The 18,075-nt window shown below is 39.5% G+C and overlaps 1 protein-coding gene and 1 long non-coding RNA gene across 2 annotated transcripts in view; one reads left to right on the top strand and one right to left on the bottom strand.

The window, feature by feature from the left end:
- EPB41L4A (erythrocyte membrane protein band 4.1 like 4A) overlaps window positions 1–18,075 on the top strand; it is a 220,303-nt gene that overhangs the window by 153,150 nt on the left and 49,078 nt on the right. The window contains exons 11-13 of the mRNA XM_090038376.1: window positions 2,412–2,489; window positions 4,288–4,409; window positions 15,818–15,908. Of these exons, the coding sequence (XP_089894502.1) occupies window positions 2,412–2,489; window positions 4,288–4,409; window positions 15,818–15,908 (291 nt within the window). The remainder of the gene's footprint in view (window positions 1–2,411; window positions 2,490–4,287; window positions 4,410–15,817; window positions 15,909–18,075) is intronic.
- LOC149868318 (uncharacterized) overlaps window positions 1–18,075 on the bottom strand; it is a 64,540-nt gene that overhangs the window by 41,220 nt on the left and 5,245 nt on the right. The window lies entirely within an intron of this gene.

Genomic DNA, 18,075 nt, shown 5'->3' with positions numbered 1-18,075 from the left:
TAGTATAAATAAGATGCACAAGTGACAGGTAAGGATTTTTGTGGGTGATATATTTTATTGGAACAGTTACATGGCTGGGCTAGACTTAGACAAGCTTTTGAATTCTTCACTACCAAACTCAAGTGAGCCTTTTATTAAATTAGATCAGCTCCTTTCTTTAATGTACTTGTTTAAGATGTAATACAGAGCACATAACACAAATATGGTTGAAATCTGTGAGAGTAGGAAAGGGTTGTCTACCTGGCAGCCTCTGGACCAGATGTGAGGGGCACCCTGGCTCCTTCCTGGCTGCTGCTTGGCTGCCACTGCTCCTGTTGCTCTGCGTAGCATGGTGGGAAGCCCAGTGAGCTTACTACCCACAAGGGGCCTCAGGTAGGGGCTCATGCTGCTCTCATGCGTGGGGGCTATCTCATATGCTGGTGGCAGCAGGGGGAGGGCTTACACAGCAAGGGAGATAGTATCATCCACGTGATGGTGGCAGTGGGGGCGATTCACATGAAAGGAGGGCTGGGAGGGGGGTGGGCCAGGGTACTCATGTGGCAGCAGTTGGGGGCTCACTCATGTGGCTTGAGTGGGGGTGGCAGTGGAGAGGAGAGGTCTCATGTAATGCTGTTGGTGGTGAGTTAATGCCACTGATTAGCTTGGAGGTGCCATGCAGCTCAGTATGCATGCCCCTTGCAGAATGTATCCCCTGGCTGCTCTGAAGTAGGATAATGTTTAAGCGAACTAATGATTTTAAAGTTTATTGTTCATGTTTTATGTAACTAATTCATTTAGTTCTTTGAACACACTCAATTTATTTATAAAAGCTAAAAAAAATGCAGTAGATTCTTCTACTTTTTGGTGAAGCATTATGACTCATTGTGTACAATATACAAGAGCTGAAGCAGCATCTAGAAAAGTATGTAGTGGGATGTGAGCTCCAAACATGTAAAGGAAGAATTCTCTTTAGCCAAGTTTAATAGCAGGGTGTGCATATATACCTTAGATGCAGATGAACAACCATATAGTTTGCTGTTGGAAATAGAAGGAATCTGGGTAAACTGCAAAATGAATTGTACATAAATCCCCAAACATGCATATAATTTTCAGAAACCAAATCAGATGTGAAGTCTGTTTTTCATTTTGATGAATGGGGCAATTTGAGGAGCTAAAGCTTGTCTCCTTAGCTAAAATATATCCTCTATTAAAACCCAGTCCTTGCTTTGAAGTGAACAGGAGCTGGTTCAGCTCTTAGGTTTCACATGTTATCTGTGATCTGCTGATTTACAATTAATTGCTTTTAGTATTATTTTACAGGCAACAGGATGCATTTTTAATTTTTGGTAAAATTCCTCTTTGGATTTTATGTTTTTATTTGTTTATATGAAGATGATGAGGGTTTCCACTAACATAAGCCTTAAAGCTTAGTTTAGATGCATTGCATAAAAACTTATAAAAATATACCATGGTCATCAGCCAGTACCCGGTATAGAAGGAAACACTTGGAGTTTGTTTTTAACCATATTTGAATTCAGGACCAAAATAAGTTGGGCTAAAAAAATCCCACTACAGGCTAATCTTGTTACTATTTTGTTTTACTAGGCAATGTATTACAGTAGGACAGTAAGCAAAAGATTCTTGCAATTCAAGAAAGACAGTATACAACATATCCTTGCGCATCATGAGTTTTAATTGGAAATTAAATTCTTCAGTTGTGTTTCTAACTCCTTAAAGAGTTGTATTGATAATATGGCAATGCTGACATGTTCCTAACAATGAGCCAGTGCTCACTTACATGTATTATTCTGATACAAGGGTAAGGAAAACCAATAACTTTGCAGACAAAAAATGGAACTGTGAAGGTTTTGCCCTTCACACACCCAGAGCAATGGCTTGGTCCTTGAACTTCTTTTACTATGGATTTTGAGGAATTTTCAGGAGGCCAAGGACCTTTCTTGCAAAGACTGTATAGCTATATACTGTCTCCTGTCCCTTAGGTCCTTTGTAATCCATGCCAATACAAAAATATTGCTGCCACAAACAGCCATGTCAGTTAACTGCTCCAAGCATTTCTTCTCAAAGGTACTCCACTTCAAGGAAGAACCTGCACAACTTAGCAGTGATTTAAGTAAGAAGTAACTTTAAGGTGGATTTGGGCTAAGGGGGATAGTCTCACCACTTTAGAACACTCATCCCAATGTGATGTGTGTGGAGAACCTGCGATGATACGGGGATGAAGAGGGGGTTACAGAGGAGCCAGCCATTTCTTTTCTGAGTTCAGGGGTCTTGGGCTCACCTCTTCTTATATAAGTAATGCGAAGGACAGCATTTCAGATTATAGCATAATTCTTTAGCAGTTTATAGTTTATTTTCCACGTATATATATGTGTTTGTCTTCTTACTGTCATTTTATTTTAAACATAACATAGAATGCCAGAAAATGAGTCAAACTCTCTGTCAAGAAAAGTTGGCAAGTTTGGATCCATAGGCAATAAACATCGTTACAGGTAAATCTTAAATCTATATTGTTTAAAAATCTTTACATTCAAATCATCCCCCTACTGCCCTGCTGCTTCCCCTCCTTTCTGTCCACCACCAAAAAATGCTGTGAACTGTAGTATTCCAATTCTCAAATTGAACTCAGTGTGAGACTTGGGGCTTAATTTTCCCTTCTGATGTATCCATGCTCAAAGTAGGACTTGGGGAAAGGCAGTTGGACAGCTCCAAGATGCTCTCTGTTGCTAAAGCATTTACCCAGTGGACTGGCTCATTGCTGACTGCAAAAATAAGTTTTAAATATTCCAGATAAAGCATCTACCTGATCAGTAGACGACAAAAGCAGTCTACAGCTGTGCTACCTAGATCCACACGGGTTTTCTCAAGACTTGGGCAGATGTTTTAATAACTTGGAATTTAAGAGAATAACTTGCTTTTTTAAGTCAATTAATTAACATTTGAAATGCGTTGGTTATATCATGTTAATCATAAATATTGTTAATTTCTAGTTAAAGTACAGTAACTGATGCATCATTAAATGCATATTGTCAGTCTTATTATCAGCAGATTAACATGCCTTCTGCACCAATTGTTTGCTTATATGGTAGATCTAATTTTTCCCTCTTTTTATCTGAATATCTTTGTAGTTTCAATAGTACCTAATATAAATAATACTGCACTTCTGTATGCTTTGTTAATTCAAGAGAGAAGCTGTAAATCCATGCCTAGAGGGGTGATGCAGTGACAGTCTTTGCTGTTATTCTTTGTGTATGGGTGTTTGCTTAGTGACTTTCAGGTCTCAGGAGAACAAACACTCTTAATTAAAAGGTCAGTTGTTTAGACTGATTAGAACTGTTCAAGGGAAATTTAGGTTAGGTATTAGAAAAAAACTTTCTCACTAGGAGAGTTGTAAAACACTGGAAGAAGTTACCCAAAAAGGTGGTGGAATCAGCATCCTTGGAGGATTTTAAGATCCAGCTAGACAAAACCTTGACTGGGATGATGTAGTTTGGGATGGTCCTGTTTTGAGTAGGGGATTGAATTAGATGACCTCCTGAGATCCCTTCCAACCCTAATTGTCTATGATTCTATGAATTTAAGCCCTGAACCACAAGATTTTTATTAAGGCTGCTGTTACAGGTTTTCGAGACTAATATGCATAAAATGTATTTACTTACACTTCCAGAACTTTTACAGTTCTGAATAAAAATCAAGCCTTATGACTTTTTGGTAGTGTTTTGCCTTGCACTGAGTTTGTTGTGCATTTTTCATTCACATTAGAATTCTGTGTTAGCATTAGTTTAACTATTGATTGGCTCAAACTGAACAATATTAAATATACCTTTTAATATGACAAGTTGTTACAAATTAATTTCAGAAATAGAATTAAAATAATCAGATTACTTAAGAAAGTTGCCTGCTACAAGGCTATTGTGAGATCATAAAAAGCCTGTGCTGTTTTGGCTACCGTCTTAAGTCTCAATAAAGCAGTATTTTGTGTGGATTCTGGAACTGGTTCTTTATACTCAGTTGGAAAAATAACAAATACAAAAGAGATTGGCATGATCTGGTGGCATCTGTGCCAAGTTCTGGTTTAAAAAAAAAATCGCAGTGAATAACACTGCAGTTAATACTTTGCAACTTGCCCTGTAAACAGGAATATTGAAACTTGATTCAAAGTCACATGGGAGAGAGGTTGATGACTAAGTCATTGTGCTACCCAACCTAATTCATCAAACTAAGCTTTTTCAATTGTTTTAACACAATTTTTCTGTTTATTTATCCTATTGATTTTGTTGCCTTTTTAAGTGGCAGGACAGCTTTGCAAATGAGCAGAGACCATTCTATCCAGCTTCCTCGGCCTGATCAACATGTTGAAAGAAGTCGCAGTAAGACTTATCCAAAAAGAGTAGCACAATCTCAACACACTAGTAAGTCCTATTGTACACCCTTCTTTTTAATGTCTAAATAGAAGTCTTTTCCTGGCTAGTGCTGATTCATTCTGTTTTCAGGAAGTCAAACTAAATTTCCTGCAGTTTCTTAAAGTGTCTATCAAGCTGTGTTTTCTACTGTATTTTTGTTTTAGACTGGCAAGAACATAAGAAGTACATACTGGGACAGATTTCAGGTATATCTAGTCCAGTATCTTGTATCTCACGGTGGTAGAGAGGGAATGTTCAGGGAAGAGTGTATTCATGGCCTGTCCAGCTTGATTTGTCCCCTTTCCTCTCCCTTTACAACTTCCAGCATTGAGGCCCAGGAAGTCGTACTTTGTACCCCTAACTATCATGTTTATTAAGCAATGATAGGCATTCTCTATGAATTTGTCTAATTCCCTTTTGAATCTGGTTATCAGTCTTTACAACACCTTATGGCAGCGAGTTCCCCAAATTACTTAGACATTCTGTGAGAGTGAATTTTCTTTTGCTTATTTTAAACCTGCTTCCTAATAATTTCACTGTCTGTCCATAGTTTTAATATTGTGAAATATATTAAATAGTTAATCCTTATTTACTTTCTCAATGCCAGTCACAATTTTGTAGACCTCTGTAGTATCTTCCCTCAGTTCTCTTTTCTCTAAGCTGAAAAGTCAGCAGATTGAGACTATATACAGACATTATATGTACATCAGGAGAATTGCCACTCTCTCAGTAGAAGCTACAAGTGTACAAGTGTTCATTCAATTTCTCTTGGGTGAAACATGTGCCTGCCAGGAGAGAGATCTGCCAGGTGTCAACCTGGAATATCTCCCTTGAGAGAAACTGTGTTGCAAAAATGAACATTTGTTCATTTTCCTTGGTCTGGTCTAGGAAGGGGAGAAGAGAAGTGCGGCAATGCTTCATGCTTCTTCTCCAGACAGGAGATTACCCAGTTTGAGGAATAGGCTGGGAGCTTTGCCTGACTGCTTCACTCTTCTCCCAGACTGGTCTGTGGCAGGGGAGTGGAGCAGTGGGGAAAAATCTGGGTGTCACAGGTCAGGGAAAGCACAGGGAGCCTTTCCCTGCTGTTCCTCTCCCTCCCATGAAATGGGAGGAGTGGAACAGCCAGTGCTCCCCATCTGTTCCTCAGACTGGGATCACCCCAATCTCAGGAAGGTGTTAGGAGCAGGGGAGATGGGGAGTTGCAGGTTGGACACCTATACTGTTCCCTATCCTTGAAACATTTCTAGCCGTGGAGCTTTCTCAGCAATTTCTACTGCTAGAAATGAGTGCATGTTTATGGCCTTAGTCCCTTTTTGTATGGAAGCCTCTCCAAACTTCTGATCATTCTTGTCCATCTCTGTACCTTTTCTCATTCTGCTGTATCCTTTTGGAGGCCAGGGCACCAGAACTGCATGCAGTATTCAAAGTGTGGGTATATCATGGATTTATACCATAATGTTTTCTTTTGAATTCCCTTCTTATTTCCTAATATTCTACTTGCCTTTTTGCCTGCTATAGAGTACTGGGCTGACATTTTCAGAGAACTATCCACAGTTATTCTAAAATCTTTCTTGCGTACTGTATTAACAGTTAATGTAAAGATCATCATCATCATGTATATGCATCTCGGATTATCTTTCCAATATTCATAGATTTCATAGACATTAGGGCTGGAAGGTACCTTGAGAGATCATCAAATCCAGCCCCCTGCCCCAGGGGCAGGAAGTCAGCTAGGGTCAAAGGATCGCAGCAAAATAAGTGTCCAAACATTTCTTGAATGAGTCCAGAGTAGGTGCTTGCACCTTTTCTGGAGGGAGTCTATTCCAGGCCTTGGGGGCTCGGACAGTAAAGAATTTTTTCCTTATGTCCAGCCTAAAATGATCATTGAGGAGTTTATGACAGTTGGTCCTTGTTATCCCTTGGGGCGCTCTGGTGAACAGACGTTTCCCCAGATCCTGATACACACCCCTTATGTACTTAGAGGCTGCTACCAGGTCACCCCTGAGCCTCCACTTTTCTAAGCTGAAGAGTCCCACGGCTCTCAGCCTCTCATCATAAGACCTATTCTCTTGCCCTCTGATCATGTGTGTGGCTTTCCTCTGGACTCTCTCAAGCTTCTTGACATTCTTCTTGAATTGTGGAGCCCAGAATTGGATGCAGTACTCCAGCTGCGGCCTCACCAAGGCTGAGTACAGTGGGAGGATGACACCCTGAGATTTACTTGAGAAGCATCTATGGATGCAAGCCAGAGTTTGGTTTGTTTTACCAGCTGCAACATCATATTCGTGGCACATGTTCATTTTGTGGTCAATCATGACCCCCAAGTCTCTTTTGGCCATGGTGCTAGCAAGCGTAGCACTGCTGAGCCTATAAGTGTGCTGCGGATTCCACCCCCCACACCCCTGAGGTGGAGTACCTTGAATTTTTTGGTATTGAACATCATCAGGTTTATATCCGCCTACTTACTAAGCTTATCCAAGTCTGCCTGTGTCACTAGCTTGTCCTCAGGTGTAGATGCTACGCCCCAAAGTTCAGTGTCATCAGTGAACTTGGCAAATCCGCTTCTGACACCAATGTCCACATTGCTGATAAAGATGTTAAGGAGACCCGGTACAAGGACAGAGCCTTGGGGGACACCACTAGTCACGGAGCATCATAGTGATTCTCTTTGATTGACTGCTACTCTCTGGGTCTGACCTCAGAGCCAATTTCTCAGCCATCAGACTGTGGTGTAGCCGAGGCCACAGTTGCCTAATTTTTCCGTGGGACACCAGATCAAAGGTTTTTTTAAAGTTTAGATATATGATGCCAATCTCTTCTCCCTTGTCCGGGTGGTATGTCACCTGGTCATAGAAGGAGATGAAATTGGTTATGCTAGACCTACCCACGACAAACCTGTGCCGGCTGCTGTCCCTCAGGATGTTGTCATCAGCCAGTTTATCAAGAAGGGTCTCTTTGATTTACATCACTTTGCACTTAGCATTGATAATATAAGCATATTAACATTAATTGAAACTAAAATTACAACTTTGTGAATAAAAGTGGCAAAGAATTTAATTTAATAATGCATATAGATGCTTCCACTGAGTGGTCTTGGGTCTACCAGGTGCTCCCAGTAAATGCAAATATATTAATAGTCATGTATATAGACATATTGTGATTGATTTATTAATATTTAAATGCTTACAAACCTATAGGAACTTGGCTTTCATTAAAGTCAGTGGTATATTTGGGACTAGAGTTCAGCCAGTGTGAAGTATTTTGGAAAATTCCAATATATCGCTTTATAAAGCTAATTATTTCCCACATTGTTATTCACGGAACAGATATTCCTATAATAAATTTAAAAAGGAAAACAGCTGAAAGGAGAAAAACTGCTAGAAATTGAAAGTTTCTTTTTTATAATGACAGGCAAGGTTCTTTGGGTGAATCTGATATCTTTTATTATATCAACTTAAATAGCTGGAAAACAATTATTAAATAAGCTTTTGGGTTCAAAAACCCTTCATCAGGCTAAGGAAGTTTCAGCAGTTTGTGTGCGCTCTTTCTGGATGGAATGAAAAGTAAAGAAACCAGAGGCTGAGCTGGTCTACATGCAAGACAGGCAGTCAATGAAAATGTAGATTGAGGAGTCAAAGGGTAAGACAGGCTGGGGGGGAACGGTGGCGGGGAAGATAGAGAAGGGGGATGAATAGTGAAGAGACACCTGGGGAGTCAGCTGTCAGGCAGGTTATAATGTGTCATAAATCCAATGTCTATATTTAGTCCATGATTTTTAGTATCCAGGAGGTTGATGAAGTGGAGTTCATAGCCTCGTCTCTGGGAAGTGTTTTGTAAGTTTCCTTTGAGGATCAGGACCGAGAGATTGGAGAGAGAGTGGTTTTTTTGTGAGAAATGTGCCCCCACAGGTAATTTTTTATAATGGGCTTTCCTGACCATCCTCAGGTTCTATGGCTTGTAGGCTCCTAAAATGGGTTGCAGAAGGTAGCTGCATGGACCCAGGAATGGTCCATGCTAGTTGCAGATCTCAATTTTTTTAAAATTCTAAACAAAAAATGTGTATTCAGCTATAGCATTACTTCCTGTGTGCTATGCTCTCCACCTGCTATATATAGTCAGCCCTCAGGAGAGGTGGAACTGAATTACTGTTCTCAAAAAATGTAATTTAGGATTTCTGCTTGTTTGAGCTAAACACCTGAAGAGAGGCATTGCTTTTCTTGTGGATTGTTGCACATTTCTGTTTTCCTGCAGAGATGTGTATACTCACAAGCCATTTTAAGAGTAATTTTGTCTTAAAGCTACTTGTGTATTTTGCAAACATCAGCAGAATTCTGACATGCTTTGGTAGACATATGTTCAACTTTACTATTCAGTGCTTCTGCTGAAAATCTCCCATCTTTCTTTTCTTCAGTTTCGCAGGAAAAAATATGACTATTTAAGGGGCGAGTTTGTCATCTGCCACACAGATCCCTGGTTTTGTTTAAAAAAAATCTGTTCAAAATAGGCACTGGTGTATCTTCCTTTATTTATTGCTTCAGTAGCAGACAAACTGTTCTTGCTGATAATTAATGTAATGTGTCTGAATATTGGAAAACAGAGATCTTTCTATTCTTGTTCGCCAATACAATGATATGCAAGATTCCCCAAGGAATGAAGATCCATCTTGCTTATGCATTTATAAACTTTTGTAGCTTCCAAATTTAAGTATAAAATCTGTAGTCCCATTTACTTTATAAATACATGTCTTTATAGCTTCTTTTTTGTTCATTGATTTGAATTTTTTTTGTTTAATTTAATTTGTGTACTCAATAGAAATCACTTAAACATTCATTCCACATATGCATTCACTTCCTGGTGGGCATGTCTTCTTTGAAAGGACAGTTTACAAAAGTGAATAAATGATGCATATGCCACACATCATCTGGGTAAATGGGAGACAGCCATTTCATTCACCAGAGGGCAAGAAGCTTTGTAAAAGAAAGGCATAAATCAATGGTGCTTAACCTTTTTAGACTCAAGGCACCCCTCCATAGGCTCATGGCACCCCTTAGAAAATGCCAGCTCTTAGTTTCCAGTTGTTTTTTTAAATACAGAAAAATAACAGATCAATTTTTCTCTTGCAAAAACTCAGGAAAGCCTAGTTAAGAATCAATGACATAAATGTTCCCCTGACAGGCTGTCCTACACTTGTAACTTCCTTGCTGGTTTTTTTTTTTTTTTTTTTTTTAAATCTTGTATATGAGCATGTGTAGTGATGCACAAAGTTAGCCCCCTTTTTCTGTTACAAAAAGGTTTTCAGATTACAGGTTAATGTTTCTGCACTTCATGCTAGAGTAAAATTTCATACCTTATGCGACAGGCTGTGCTTACTGGTACAAATTGCCACGGTTTCCATTGATCTTTCTTGGGTGCAACAGTATGGAGCCCAATTAGCCCAGTAAATCCATTCTGCCTCACTTAATTCATTTTATGCATCATTTGTTAAAAATATGAACCCACAGTAGACTTTAAATCCTACAAAATAATTCTGATTTAGGAGATGAAACTATGAACTTAACAGTGTGAAGTAGTCTTATAAGTTACTTTAAGCTTTTCCTTAGTAATATGTCTGGGGGAGTAATGTGACATAGTTTATTAAAATGCATCTTTTTTAGGAGAGTGTGAATTCTGTCAGTGGTAGTCAGCATAGCTAGTCATTCATAATATTGCAGTATTTTTTTAGGTGTGGTATAGTTGGATTCTTTCTCTTCATGAATTATCTGTTTTTAAGTGTTTTGTTCCAAGTGTCTTTTATGTTAGCAGCCTAGTGGGGCTGATAACTTTTGTTTTATCTTTTTATAAGAGATAATAGTTGTCTACACACAGTTCTTACCCAGTGTAGCAAGTAATTTCCTTCTTTCCTCCTCCTAGCTCAATATCTCACCTTTTAATGCTATTAATATCTGTATAAGCAGTTACAAAAGTACTTTCCTTTCTGAACTCAGCTTAGTTCACTTAGGTCACTTCAGGGCTCAGTTCTGCTTGCAAAAGATCACTGCTACTGTGCTTGGGAGAGTAATGAGTGAATGAAGAGCTTAAGTCTGAAGATCCATAGTTAGAGACGATGCACTCTTCAGTCTATATATAAATATAATTTAGATCAGGGTTGTCTAACATATAGCCCACAGGCTGGCTTTGACCTGTGGAGCTGCTCCATCCAGGCCACTGGATTACCAGTGAGCCATAAAATTTGGGGGCACAGCCTGCTGCAGAATCAAGGACCCTAGTGGATGTGGCCATTGGCAGCAGGGGGTGAGGGTGGGCTATACGGTGTAGCCCATTTGTTGCCCTGCAGCCACCTGGTCTGCTGTCACTTGCTCACCACCACAGGAAGTGCCTGCTTGGGATACAGCCACTTGCCCCACTGCTGCTGCAGTGGCTGCTACTGCAGTGCCTGCTGTTGTGGCTACCACCGTGGTGGCCACTACCCCATGCCCTGGGCTGGATTTGGTCTGCGAGATGCCCTGCGGTCTGGATTTGGCCTGGGGCACAAGGTAAGCTTAAGAACAGGGGTGTCAAACTTAATACCCCTACTGTTTCTCTCATTTCAGTTTTCCTGTGCCTGTGTTTCCGTTTTTGTCCCTTGGTGGCTGTTGTTACTAATTATACAAAAGCATTAAATATAGTGCATCTTTTTCCCTTTCAGTTTTTGCTTCTACTACTTTAATGAAGGGGTGAGCTATCTTTTGCAGCTCTGAGTTGCTCTTAGTGCTGCCTTGTCATACTGGTCTATTGTAATATGGTTGTAAATCAAATAACACAGTAAGTAAAAGCTGAACTGTGAATTGTATTTGGAACAGATGCCGAGAGAATAATGTTGGGAAAATGTATTCTTATCGGCTTACTAAATGGGGCTTAAAATAGGGACTGGAGGTGAGGGCATAGTGAGCATAAGGAAACTTCATGAAATATTCATTAAAAATCATCTGGCTCCATTGATAGGATGGACAGTTTGGCTTCAGTCTCGCAGACTATCTTCCAAGGAACCTGATTTAAACTCATATATGGTGAAGTGGCCCTTCCTTCAAACATTACATATGTCAATCTTCCTGGTATTAGAGAAAAGTCATCCAAGGAAGCTTAATGTGAATGCGATTCAATATGTTTTAATTTTATTACAGTGAACAACTGAAGGCTTTTTAGCTTTGTATTTTAACTGTTTCATTGAATAACATGGAAAACCTATTAGTCAAGGCATATTAGGAGGATTGGGTGCCCTAAACACGTTAAATGCTTTTAATCTATGGACTGGACTATGAGCTAAATTTAGAAACCTTGATTTTCTGATCTTGCGTTACGCTGGTTTCATGCCTTTTTATTGCTTTTGTCTTCACTAGAGTAGCTCTGTCTTATGCAGCTGTCACTGAGGTCAAAATCAAAGCCTTGGCGTTGATTTTTTAAAAAATAACATTTCCTATAAAAATATGTCATGGGGTTTTACAGAAATAAATGGGCCACGTTTAACCACTACAGTTAATATTTCCGTCCAACTAGTGGTCTTTTTGTTTACCAGGTAGATTTTCTAGGAGAATTCTTGTATGGAATCTGGAGCCATACTGGTGTTGATACAGATGTCAATTACTGACCCCAATTTAAAAAAAGAGAGAAGCCTACTTGTTTTCTGCTTAATCTCAGGATTGCACAACTATGTTTTCACCATAGAAAGCACTCCTACAAAAATCAATTGACATTTATCCTAAGGCTCTCTGGATGGTTGGCACTAAGCAGGCCAGGTTAGTTTTCTAAATTGGTGTTCGTTTTTGAGAATTTTCTTAGAAGGCATAAGGCTGGGGGTATGAATTACTGATTGCTTTCCACCGTAACTGGCTGTCTTTTTCAGTTTAGCTAGGAAAGGGTTACAACTAAATTGCATTTCAGTTATGACTCATAAACTTAACCACTGCAGCAGTGTTCAGGACCTCTCATTGTTCTGTAGCATTCTATTGTGATAGGAATGGCATTTGGTGCAGCTTGCAACTGCTGGATACTAGACTGCTTGATGAAAAGGTTAGTTGGCCTTTTGGTTGAATGATCCATTATGAAAGTTCCTGAAGGGTGTTCTCTCTTGGAAAATATTTTTATGATCTCACCTACTGCCACCCAAAGCATGGGGTTTTACTCAATAATTGAAAATGCTCAGCTTCCTGTAAATGATTTTAGAACCTGATTCATGATTGCCTTATACCTTGTATTGATGATTTCAGTGGTGCAAAATGGGTTTAAAATGCTGCTGTTCTGATTTAGGAACAATTTTGAAAATTAGCCTGCTAATGTTCACATGGAAGTAGCACCTTTTGCCTGGCCTGGAACAGGGCAGAAGCTAACACAGTCTCTGAACTGAGAAGCCTAAGTAAGATCGCAGATATCTATTATTAAACTGCCGGATACATCTTATTCAAACATTAATGTATTTTCTTTCAGAATGATCAATTGTGTGCATTAAAAGTCTGTTCTGTTTATGAGATTAGATTACAATAATGACATTTCAGAAAATAAATTTTGAGTTCCTTTTACTTGTGTTTGAACTTTCACAGATTTGCATTATATTTTTTAAGGTTTTCTTTGAAATGTTGAGAACTAGAAACTTTTCTCCACCAAATGAATTCTGAGATACTCATGTAATTGCATATCTGTAAAAGCTTAGACTTTGGGAAAGACAACAAAGGTCATGGCACTTGAAATAAAAGCACAAAAGTTAGAAACCATATGTATGGATCCCAGGGCCACTTCATTTGAATTCCCTGATAATAGCAGATATTTCAGTCGTATGGAGGGTGATTCTCTGAAATAATGATTGATGTAAGAAATATTTTAATATTTGTATATGAGCAACCACTAAGCCTAGACTCATAAAACAGAATACTCCTCAATTTGGATGACTACCTAGCTGTAAAAAGTCCACTTTTCCCTTCATTTATGTAAATGAAGGAATGGAGTTACACTGGTCTAAATATTCTGTTTATAATTCAGAGTTGCACGTTACAGAAAAAATCCTTAATTCTGAGAAATGTGTTCCGGTTGAGTAAATATCAGTGCCAAAGCTCGTTTAAAAAGGATATCTATTCTAGATTCTGACTCTAAAAAATGTACCCTAGTTTTCAGTTTTGGTTATGTAGTTGCTTTATTATTGCTGCTCATAAAAGCTGTAAGATTTTACTTGTCATAGATTTGCGCTCTGAAAACTGTAAAATATTTACACATTTTAATAGAATACAAATTTGGCCAATTTTTTATTTTATATATACGGTGTGTGGAAATAAAGGCAGGAGATGACTGGCTTGGAACAATAATTAATGTTAATGTTTTATTTAACAGATAGTTCCTATTTAAAATAGTATTATTCCCAAGAGTATCTAGACTATTTTAATTATTTTCAATATTTTAAAAATATACACATACAAAAACCCATCCATTGCAATATGTATTAATATAATTCCTGCCCAAGGCAAGAGGGTTAGACTTGATGATCTTTTGAGGTCTCTTTCAGCCCTTAATTTCTATGATTTCTATGATTAAGCAGACAGTGCATGAACTTCCATGAAAGATATTTCTCATGAACACCTCTCTTCTTTAATAGATTTAAATACAAACACTACATTCTGATAGCAAGGGAAGTAGTTTAATTGATGAAACAGATTTAATGATTCTGTCAGGCTCCAGAAATTATTTAAAAGTAAAGATTGTAAAATCTAATAGTGTACTTATATTCCATTGAAAAAATGACTTCATGGAAATTACTGTAAGCAAATCAAAGCACATATGTAAGTAAACTTTGTTAGAAAAGTTCAGGAAATGCTGGCAGTAACTTTTTTGGGACAACAGGTGAGCAGCCAGGAATAAATGAGGCCTATGTGCAAAAATGCTAAGGTGCCTGTAGTCCTGATATTGAAACACCAATAGTACAGTTAAATAATAACAGTTGGGTTTTGCTTAAACACGTTTTCTTTTCTTTCATATCAGATATACTGTATCATAGATGTTTGTACTGTTCTAGTTCTACAGGAAACTCTAAGGAAAAGTAGAAAGCATTAAAGATGTATGTAATGCAGCAGTTATTCAAATTTAGTTATCATAGGTCACGAGCAAGATCTGGCCCATGAAAGCATTGTAGGATAAATAAGCCCTTTGTCCAAAACAAAACTAATGAACTGTTCAGTGCGGTTACCATAATAGAAAGTGTTTAATATTCATTATGTTAAGTCTTTTCTCAAAGTTGTATAAGTTAATATAATATACTGCTCTGCTTATGCATACTGGTCCTGTCCAACTCTTCAGAATGGTGTGCATAGTTTCTCCCAGTATTCAATACAGTTAATACAGGGGTGTCAAAGGTACAGCCTGTGGGCTGGATCTGGCCTGTGGAGCTCCACCATCTGTCCCCTGGTGCTGCCTTTGAGTCTGCTCAGACGCATACAGGGCAAGGTCTACGCCTGTGGCACAAGGCCAGGCTGAAGGCCACATTTGGCCCATGACCCCCCTCCCATGCCCTTCCTTCCCTCTTCTCATCCTCCAGTGCATCTGATCTAGCAGCTGCTCCAGTTGGTTTTAGCTGTTCTGCACCACATGTAGCGCCTGCTGTAGGACACACAGCTCCCACCTGGCCTGCTCCAGCTGGTCTGGGACCTCTGTTACATGCAGAACTTGCAGGTGCTGCAAGCAGTGCGGGTCCCGGACTGGGTGGAGCAGGCACCATATGTGACAGTTTCAGTCCTGCCAGGGAAGGTCTCATGTGTAGCAAAGCTGCTGCTCTGCCAGACTGTATTGTATGTGGTGCCCATTCCAGCCACTCCAGGTTCCATACTGCATGCATGATTTCCAGACTTGCTGGAGCAGCCTTCAGACCAGTCATGGAGGGGGAGAGGGAGGGAAAGGGAGGAGTGAGTTTGATGCCCTTGCACTAATAAGTTGTCATTTACTTAATTTTCTCGTAGCTAAGTTTTTACTAAATAATAGGGGAAGGGGAAACTCTCTAACTCAAATTTAAGATGAGGGCCATTTTTAGAAATATTTGTTTTTAAAAAGTGTGTCTCATTCAAAGGCATATGGTAATCTTCCTCTAGGAACTTCAAGAAGTGCTAGTAGAAAGACAATATTGTGAAAGAACGTAACACATGTTTAGCTTTCTTTTCATATACTTAGATTGGAAATAAGTGTATGGAGTTGACACTGCCTAGCTGATCCCGGTGAATGACTAGCAAGTGTTGGCTGTACCAGAATTTAGGAATGAGCATGTGGGAATTCTGTATTGTTGTATTTCACAATACCATAACAATGCCATATGCATTCAGTAAGCCTGTATAAGGTCTTGTGATATAGCCAAAATACATCAAAATGTATAAGAGAGCATCTTAAAGGATTTAAAAAATATATTTTTCCAGGATCCAACAGCGTAAACCAGATTACAGCAAATATGGAAAATGGGGAAAATGAAGGAACCACCAAAATTATTGCGCCTTCTCCAGTAAAAAGGTAAGTGTAGATAGACCAAAAGATTTCCTTTGGCTTAAAGAAGCACTCCCAGTTTCAGATAGAAGAACAAAGTATATTAAATATTCACAGGTTAAAGAAGATCTTGATGATTATATAGTTTCACCTAATAACACAAGACATAAAATTTCACCCAATAATTCATTACTGTTTTGTTAAACTAGAGCATCCTGTTTAGAAAAACATTAGGTCTTGATTTCAACATAAAAGATCAGATGTGACATGGAAGTTCTTGTTGTGTCAGGGTTGGTATGCAATTCTGCTGCTTCCATAGAAACTTTGGGAGGCAGGCACAACTCTGTCAAGATTGCAAAGGAAGAATGGTCACAGAAAATCCTCTGACAGGATGAAATGTGTATCCTACCTTCTGCTTCCTAATTTAGAGACATCTTTTTGGTTGGTGGGTGGCAGAAGCAGTAGTGTAGCTGGAGGAGGGTAGGGAATAACCAGGGCAATAGCTAGGAGTGCTGCCTTTGAGGATGGGTGGCACAAAAATAATCGCCACAGAAGTGGCAGCTAATCATTCCATTGCAATCAGCAGTGGCAGTCGGTGCTGTCTCTTGTGTCTGGGCTGCCTGGGGTACAGGGCTACTCAGCTATGCTTCTGGGCAGGAGAAAAGGCAGACATAGCTTTTCCCTCTCCTGCCCATTTATGGAAATCTAGTGGTATCACTCTCAGTTGCTGCAGTTCCCACCAACTTCATGCCACTGCACATCCTTGAAAACCTAGGAGTAACATCAAGCAAAGTGTATTAATTTTTTGGGCCAGGTGCTCAAATGGTGTCAGTTGCCAAAGCTCCACTGAATTTAATGTGAGCTATTCTGTTTGACTTTCAGAACTGAAATAGGCATCTCCAGCCAACAAACATATTTAAGAGGAAAAGAACCAAACTTCAAATATAATAAAATTGAAATAGCCTAAAACATTTAATTGGCAGATTCCTGTTGTTACATGTTTTTTAAGCAAGGCTAATCATAGCAAATTAAAAAAATGAGATTAAAGCAACTTCAAGGATGCTATCTGCTTTTCCGTGCATGCTGTATATTTTGAAGTTTGATATGTTTCTTTATTCGTGGCACTTCTCTGTGTAGAGACTTGTTCCATTTGTAGAAAAGATATTAAGAAATGTCTCCACCTGTAGAATAAAATACAATATTCATAAAATTACTTGATGGTCTTCCTCTCTGTGCCTACATTTGAAAAATGCTTTCTACCTGCATTAAACTTAGTGCACCAGACAGGCAACACACCTTGTCTCTGAGGCATTTTCAGTTCTGCAGTCTGTTCCAGGGGTCAGCAACATATGATCTTCAGGCTGCTTCTGGCCTGTGGAGCTGTTGGATCTGACGCATAGAGCTGGAGGGCTTTGCCTGTGTCCATGCCTGTGCCTGCATTGGAGCTGGACAGTGAGGGCCCTCTGCCAGTGCCAGGCAGCTTCTAGCTGTGCCCATTCCACTGCCTTCTTCCTACCCCTCTTTCCTCCAGCTGCAGTGTAGATGTACCCAGTGGGGAGCTGCACCAGGACTGCAACTTCCATCTGTGCTTGCATTGCAGCTGGAAGGCAGAGCCTGGGGGGTGGTTTAGAGGTCTGGGGAGAAGTGGTGGCAATTCAGGGTCAGCTCCCAACTGCCAGGTCCCAGTGTGGGTTCAGCAGAAGCCCCCTGCTGCTGATGTGCTGCTGAAGCCATCCAGCCTAAATTGGACCAAAGCCAGGTTGTTCTGGCCCACAGCTTGTAAAGGTTGCCAGCTACTGCTGTCTTCCCTCCCTATTAAATCCAGTAGTGCTCTCTGAGAATGCTTATAAAGAATCTTGTAACAACTCTTCTGAGCCGAGTCTTCTTCATAGCTTATCATCTTCTTGACTGTTCAAATAGGTAGTTGGTCACCTCTGCATAAATGGTGTAAATTCAAGGTAAGCCAGAGAAAACAGTAATCTCCTGTGAAATTTAAGTCCTTGGCTTTTCAAAGATACTGAGTAAACTCAATCCCTTTTGCAACTGCATTCCTGAAGATAATGCCAGTATCTGAAGAGCTGCCATGCTCTACCACTCCAGAGGTAAAATGTGTGTCTGTTCTGAATGAGTAATGTTTTGGGAATCTAATACAGTTAATTCACCTCCCCAGGATTATTTCTCTCTCTCTGAGCCA

This window comes from Crocodylus siamensis, chromosome 3 (genome assembly GCF_052110815.1).
Source record: "Crocodylus siamensis isolate JL-2025a chromosome 3, ASM5211081v1, whole genome shotgun sequence".
Taxonomy (NCBI): Eukaryota; Metazoa; Chordata; order Crocodylia; family Crocodylidae; genus Crocodylus; species Crocodylus siamensis.
Note: the sequence above shows the minus strand (reverse complement) of the source record. Positions and strands in the feature narration are given on the sequence as shown.